The sequence below is a fragment of the Hippopotamus amphibius genome, chromosome 7 (genome assembly GCF_030028045.1).
Source record: "Hippopotamus amphibius kiboko isolate mHipAmp2 chromosome 7, mHipAmp2.hap2, whole genome shotgun sequence".
NCBI lineage: Eukaryota > Metazoa > Chordata > Mammalia > Artiodactyla > Hippopotamidae > Hippopotamus > Hippopotamus amphibius.
Genome location: NC_080192.1, coordinates 105,332,468 through 105,340,243, shown reverse-complemented (window position 1 = coordinate 105,340,243; position 7,776 = coordinate 105,332,468). Strand labels below are relative to the sequence as shown.

General features: G+C 37.2%; 1 protein-coding gene across 1 annotated transcript; it reads left to right on the top strand.

Moving 5' to 3' along the window:
- The first annotated feature begins 5,742 nt into the window (after nucleotides 1-5,742).
- Nucleotides 5,743-6,114, top strand: LOC130857435 (cytochrome c-like). Its single transcript, XM_057743102.1, has one exon. It carries the CDS (start codon nucleotides 5,797-5,799, stop codon nucleotides 6,112-6,114), a length of 318 nt encoding a protein of 105 aa, XP_057599085.1. The 5' UTR covers nucleotides 5,743-5,796.
- The last annotated feature ends 1,662 nt before the right edge of the window (nucleotides 6,115-7,776 follow it).

Here is a 7,776-nt window from a genome sequence, read left to right as displayed (position 1 = left end):
TCAACTACTGAAGCCCACGTGCCTAGAGCCCGTGCTCTGCAACAAGAGAGAAGCCACCGCAATGAGGAGCCCACACACTGCAATGAAGAGTAGCCCCACTTGCCGCAACTAGAGAAAGCCCGTGTGCAGCAAGGAAGGCCCAATACAACAAATAAATAAATAAATAAAAATAAACATTAAAAAAATCTGTTAAAAAAAAACAAGCATAGAAAGAAATATTTTTAAAGCAACCTTCAATGTAATAATTTATTCAAAGATAATCATTGGCATAAGCTAAAAGAAACAACCATCAAATGCAATGTGAAATTTAACTGGATCTTGTATTTTTAAAAAATGCTTATGAAATAACTTTTGGAGTAATAGAAGAAATTTTAATATGGGCTATGTGTTAGTGATACTAGTGATGTTTTGCTTTTGTTTGTTTATTTATTTTGGCTGTGTTGGGTGTTCGTTGCTACACGCGGGCTTTCTCTAGCTGTGGCAAGCGGGGACTACTTTTTGTTGTGGTTCGCAGGCTTCTCATTGCAGTGGCTTCTCCTGTTGCTGAGCACAGGCCCCAGGCAAGGGGGCTTCGGTAGTTGCTGCACGTGGGCTCAGTAGTTGTGACTCACAGGCTCTAGAGCACATGCTCAGTAGTTGTGGCACATGGGCTTAGTTGCTCCGAAGCATGTGGGGTCCTCCCAGAGCAGGACTCGAACCTGTGTCCCCTGTATTGGCAGGTGGATTCTTAACCATTGTGCCACCAGGGAAGCCCTGATGTTTTGTTTTGATAATGGTATTATTGTGGTTATGTGGGAGCATGGCCTTATTCTTAGGATATCCAAGCTGAAGCCTTTTGGGGGTAGATGGGTGGGATCCGCAACTTACTTGAAATGGTTCAGCAAAATAAACACACACACAATACACATACGTGTGTATATATTTAGGTATGCATATATGTGTATGATACATAGATATATCTATCTGTCAAATAAAGAGGTATAAAGCAAAAAAATTCCTAACTGCTATTTCATTTTTCTAAACTTGGAATTGATTATGTAATTTTTTTTCAGTATCCACAATAAATAATACACTTTTGGAATGCCATTATGAATCACATCACTCCAGTATTTATATCTTTTTCCATTCCTCCATCCTGTCATTTTCCCTCATCTAGAGAAACACAAATGGTTCTCAGAGATCACTGTTCATGTGTAAATATCCCTTGTTATCAGTTCTTACCCATTTTCTTAGCCGTGCCAGTTACTGTTAAAAAGTTAAAACGCCAGTTATTTGCAGCTTCTGTTCCTCTATTCCAGACCCAATGACTGTTGATCATTTCTCCCTCCTCTCTGCTGCTCTTAACACTGATATTTATAATTTTTGAGCACTTACTATATGGAAACATAATGTTAGATGATATGATGACTAAAAACCCATATGATTAAAAAAAAAACTATTGTCCCAACCCCTACCTGAGTCAAACCACGACCAAGTATCTTTTGCCTGAATTACTACTCTAGGCTCCCAACAGTTTCCGACATTCTTCCTATGTAAACCATCCTCTCCAAGGCAGCTGGAGGGACATTCCATAGATCAGAGACAGGAATTTTTGTTGATAGCTGCACAATCCTCAGTTTAGATCAATGCCTGGCACACCAGTGGTGCTCTATAATTACCAAATTAATGCATGAATGCCATTTATCTCCTAAAACATTTTCATGGCTTACCTTTGCAGTTAAAATAATATGCAAACCCCTTACCTGGTTCATTAGGCCTTCCATGGGCTTTCCCCTGCCTACCTTTCTTATCTCTGCTACTGTACCCTTCCTCCTTTTTCACATTAGTCTTCCTCCCCCAACTGTGTCAAGGTTACTCCTGCCTTCAGGTTTTCATACTTTTTTTTGGAAGGGGAGGGGAGTCACATCCTCTGCCTGGAGTCTTCTGCCTCCAAATCTTCCTTTGACTGGCTCTGCCTTTTCACGTGCCTCTCAAGTCAAATATCACTTCCTCAGACTTTCTTGATGGCCACCCAATCTTAACTAATCCCTTTAGCCAGACACTGTTGATCACACCACCTTCATTTGTTTTATTCACAGTCCTAAACACTATCTAAATTTACCTTTTCCATGTATGAGTTTATTTTCTGTTGTCCACCACTAGAATGCAATTTCCACATGTCCAAGGACTTCATCAAATAAAGATTTAACAAAGAATTTCTAGCTCTTAGGGCAATTCCTGGCACCTAGTAAGTTTGAAATGAATGCACTTAATTTGAATGAATGAGGAAATCTGGAAATTGAGCCTTATAGAGGTCAATGTTGAACTCAAATATATGTGCAATTCATGCTTGTATTTGTGAACTTGTAGATATGTATATATTCATTTTCTATATGAATCTGGACTCATGTTCCAATCAAAGTCAAAACTGGGCATTTTTCTCTGGGTATTTTCTGTTTATTGGGTACAGATTCAGGTATAGAAATTGTAGAGAAAAATATTCTTAGCTTTTTTATATCAAACTACCACTTTTTAAGAATCTTCTCTGGTCTTTCAGGCTGACCTGTTTATACCTTCTTTTGTTTTTTCCTTTGAAACAATGAGAAACCAAAACTAGAAATTAAGAAAATTCACTCTAGAGTTTAAACTGTAATGGAAAACTTTTAGCAAAGCTCTTTTTAGAGGTGAACTAAGCAGGTCCCCCCAAAATTCTGTCAGGTTACATGTGTTTGAATCACTTTTTCTTTCTGTTAATTTAGATACATGATTACATCAGTGCACTTTTAAATAAAAAGCAGTACAGTTGTCTTTCTCTCACAAAATAGAATATGTTCATCTGATAAATTACATAACTTTAGAAATCCTGACATTTTCTACATTAAAAGTGTTTTCACCTATGTTATCTCATGTTAATTTTAAAACAGTCTGAGAAGATAGGTATGTCATAAAACATTCCTCTTTAACAGATGGGAACATTGAGGCACAGCCTGGTAAGGAACACATCTATATAACAATGGACAATGAAATAGAAGAGTCACAGCTGGAAATTAAGTCTCTTGCTTTCTTCTCCAGGACTGTTCTTTTCCTGTGAAATAAAATACAGATGATAGTATCAATAGGTAAATGTTATTAGTAAAATGTCACGACAAACCAAAATATTTTTTAAAAGTAAAAGAATAAAAGATCAGAATAAAAATCAGACTTTTAGAAGATTTGTAGCATCAATATTTTGAATGCGACAGAGAGAATGAATTGTCATTGTCTTTAAGCACATAAATGAACAATGGAAATGGCCATATTAGGCATTTGAAAAGAAACCATTAAGGCAGAATACTTAACAGATTAAAGGCCTATATTAAATCTCATTTTCAGTACAGGAAAAGTGTACTTTTCCTGAACGTCAGCTAAAATACCTTTATTTCTTGCTTGGCTGAAATCATAATTTAGACACGTGATAATTGAGTCTGAACAGAAGCGAATTTTACTTAGTTTGGCTCCTCCTACAAATGATATATGTGGATGAAAACTTGTGCATTTAGCTAATTATCTCAGTGTTTCCTTTACAATGTTAAGCGTTGTGATGAGGATAACAAATAGAAAGATGAATTTATTTTAAGTTAGAGTCCCGTTAGGAAACAGGCGGCACACCCAAACTAAAACTACCCAGAAAGCGTTTATTTTCAAGGGTGTGAGGAGGATATAGGATGGTCTTCCTCTGACCTCCTTTTAGAGCGTCCTTTTGGTGGACCCAAACATGAAACCAGAGGCAACATCAACCTCTGAGTATAATGGGCAGGATAGAGAAGGGTGGAAATAGACCTGGAGGTATCTAGCAGAGTGATACTAGCGATGAAGGTGATATTGATAAGAAAGCTAGCATTTATTATTTGCCATCTATCCATTTTTATACTTAGCATTCACTGACTTGCTCCAAATAGCCTATGAATTGAGGAGTCTCTGTCACAGGTGAAGAAACTGAAATTTTGAGACATTACTCGCTCTCAAGTGAATTTCTTAAAGGTATATTTCTGATCATCCTCTTCCTTGGGGACAGAGTCCATGAGGAAAGCAAATGTCAGTCTATGGCAGGGAGAATTTGCCACAGACTAGTGTTTTGATTATTTCTTTCAGAAAAATACAAAAAAGCAATACTGATATATTTATGCTTAGGTATATATTTTGATTAATAATACGTAATGGAGTACAGATACATTTTTTTCCCAGCTAGCTAGACCTAACAAGAAGAATCTTCTGATAGAAAAATTTGCCAATGTTGTCTTACTGGATAAAATTTATAAGGTAAACAAATAAAGATCAGACTTGCAGCATGGTCCCAGTCTTCTGATAAGCCTTAGGAAGAAATAAGCCAAGGAGACATTACTGTTAGATACATGTTTTTACTTTCTTCTTTGCTTTCACTATTCAACGAACAGGATTTCCCTACCTGTTTTGTAAGTGATTGGTGTAAGCTGGTGTAAACACTTTTTAAATAAAAGTTGAAACATGAGGTTCAACTTGAATCTCATTTGGAAGATTAGGAAAGATCTGGCTGAGATAGCACAGAAACCTTTCTGTTGCACTTTCCCAGGACCATGAGCTAATAAATACTGAAAATGAATCTTGTACCCAGGTGTGCTTTCGAAGTCTGTCTCCCTGCCACTGTGCCATTTTGCTCTCCTGACCTTTTCTCTTTATCTACACAAGGGGAGCAAAGCACAATGAACGCATTGGTAGTTTGCACAAATTGGTATGAAAACTGGTTACTCTTTGTTTCATATTCCACCACATTCTATTAGGATACATAAAATCATTGTCAAAAATAGTTCCATAGGGCACAAGACTGAATGATTTAGAAAGAAGAGTTGTAAAGGCAAAAATACTAAGACTGGTAGCACTAAATCACCTCTCAGAAGACTTTATTAGAGGTCTCTTGAGAGTCTCCATGAGTTACTTATAATGAATGTAGGAGTATCATATTTGACCAGAAAATATGACCAGTGTAGACAGACCCAAGTCCCTCAAGCTTGATACTCAAGGACTGTGAAGATTCATGACTCAAAACTAACAAAAGCACGTTAACTTTTGCTGTACCCATGCCAGTCGAACACTTGCCTCATTCTGTTTAACTTTATGTGTTCCCTGTAAATTAGGCATAGTCTTTAGACATTTTTCTGGAGGTTGATGAAGTAATTTGTAGAAGGTACTTTTAAATCCCCAGAGGTTCTTGCAACCAATTCATTGTACGTATTTTTCCATGGTTTATTTTACCAGCTGAAAATTTGCAGGCCATATCACCACATAAATATTTGTTCTAGTTTAGTGCTTGAGAGGTGGAATGGTGTTTCTTGCATGTTATTTTATTGATAGAACATTTTAGTTGAACTCCACAGAGAAACACAGACCATGAAAGAATTGATTGCTTTGCTGGAATTACGCTTCAGGGATCTGCACCTCTTTATGGACCTCTTAGATGTTATCAGATAACACAGCAAACTCTCCCTTCCCCCTTAAAAAAAATTGGACACTATTAATACAATAGAATAGACACAAAGAATTTTCTAATTTTCTTTTTCCCCACTTTTCAGATGTTTAAAGTACTTGCTATTAACTTTGAGCTGAATTCTTTAAAAGCTTAATGTTGACCATGCTGCCCTAAACCATCTCTATAGGATGTGTTGGCATCCTCTATAGTATATACTCAGTCTTCCATGTAACCCAATGAATGTGCTTGGATTAAAAACAAATCAGGAGAAAGAGGGACGTTCGGCTTGCCAGCGGCCCCCACTTAGGCGTGCACCGGGAAAGAACGATTTGAAAATGGGTGATGTTGAGAAAGGCAAGAAGGTTTTTGTTCAGAAGTGTGCCCAGTGCCATACTGTGGAAAAGGGAGGCAAGCACAAGACTGGGCCAAATCTCCATGGTCTTTTTGGGCAAAAGATGGGTCAGTCTCCTGGATTCTCTTACACAGATGCCAACAAGAACAAAGGCATCACCTGGGGAGAGGAGACGCTGATGGAGTATTTGGAGAATCCCAAGAAGTACATCCCTGGAACAAAAATGATCTTCGCTGGCATTAAGAAGAAGGGAGAGAGGGCAGACTTGATAGCCTATCTCAGACAAGCTACTAATGAGTAATAGCTGGCCACTGCCTTATTTACGAAGCAGATGTCTCATGACTTTTTATGTGTACCATATTTAAATTGATCTCATACACTAGACTTCAGATCATGAATGGCTGATGTAATATTTCTGTCCTGATTTAAATAAGATTGGCTTGTGGCTAAATGAATATGGTCAGCTTTTCGAATTTTGGTAGCAATTCCAGTTCAATAAGTGCTATCACTGTTTTCCCCTTCTAAAGAGATGATTAAACTTGAATAAGAAATGTTAAACTTTTCAGGGAGATGGTGAATGCCTTCTCAAACCCTATAGCAGATTTGGTTTTATATTTAGATTTCTATAACTGGTTATATTAATATATTTAAATATTGAGAAGATCCCTTCAGTGTCTTATAGAACAGAGCAAGATTCACCTATGTTTCAAGTTGTATTCATTTGCCTTTTAAGGCAAGGGCTGACGATACACTGACAATGTCCACTTTATCTTTTTGGTCTTAAGTATGCCAATTTAATTAAAATTCTCTAAAGTATTTCTTTAGAAATGCTTTAGTATATCTTTGCTAAAAAAAAAAAAAAATCAAAACAACTCACAGAGTGGTAAACAGACGGCAGATACTCGGCTTTCCCTGCTGGCTACAGTCGGTGCCATAAAGCATTACCCACTGGAAGGGCTTCTTCCTGGCACTGTTTTCTTTCACATTTCATCTACTGAGCCTGTGAATATGGATCAGAGCTTGAAAAAACTCTGCGATTTGCTCGGAAAAAGATTGCATGAAGTGCATCAGTGCTTTCCCGGCTGAAAACATCTGTTAGGAGACACAAATTTAGCTTCTCATTGTTGGCTTCCTGAGTACCAGACAGAGTTTATTATTTAACTGATGCCTGGGAGGAAAGGGCTCCTGCAACAATTGGTCACAAACTGAAGAAGGTTTTTACATTTGTTATTTAAATTACCTTGAGAGGAAAGGATTTGGGAATGAAATGTTGACCTTTAATCCTTGTTGGCTAAGAAATCAACTCTAAGCCTATTTTCAGAAGTGAATATATTCATACATATATATTCGTGTGTGTGTGTGTGTGTGTGTGTGTGTGTGTGCGCGCGTGCTTAAATTGTAAGCTTCAGGAAGCCACTGCTTTATTAAGAACAGCAAAAAAGATTTTAAAATATATGAGGTAATTTGAATTTAAGCAAAGATGAAAGAAGGGAATTGCTTTAGGAATTTTATGAGCGAGATTATATTGAAATGAAATTTAATCAAATTGCAGCTAATAAATACCCCAGTACACCAGAATGGACACCAGTGGACACTATCCCATGTTGTATAATAAATCAGTTACTGAGGGAGGATTCCAAAAAATAATTTGTTTCCTCACCTATATGTTTGAAGAAGCTGGAATGGAGAATAACTTCTCATCATCCTCCATACAATTGGAATAGATATGAATGTTCTTAAATTTATTATTTTATTACATTCTGTAGAAGCTGTACTTCCAACAATGTGATCCTATGTGTGCAGATTGTTTACTGTTTTCTGCTCTTCCAGTCAGTTGAGTAGGTTTGGTGAGATGGTTCTCAAACCTGACTGCTCATCAGATCACCTGGGAAGAATTTTTAGCACATATTTGTGCCCGGGCCCCAACCTAGACCAAATGAGTCAGAATTTCTCAGGTTGTAAT

Coding starts and splice junctions, on each gene's coding strand:
- LOC130857435 (XM_057743102.1), top strand. CDS start 5,797: ATGGGTGATGTTGAGAAAGGCAAGAAGGTTTTTGTTCAGAAGTGTGCC.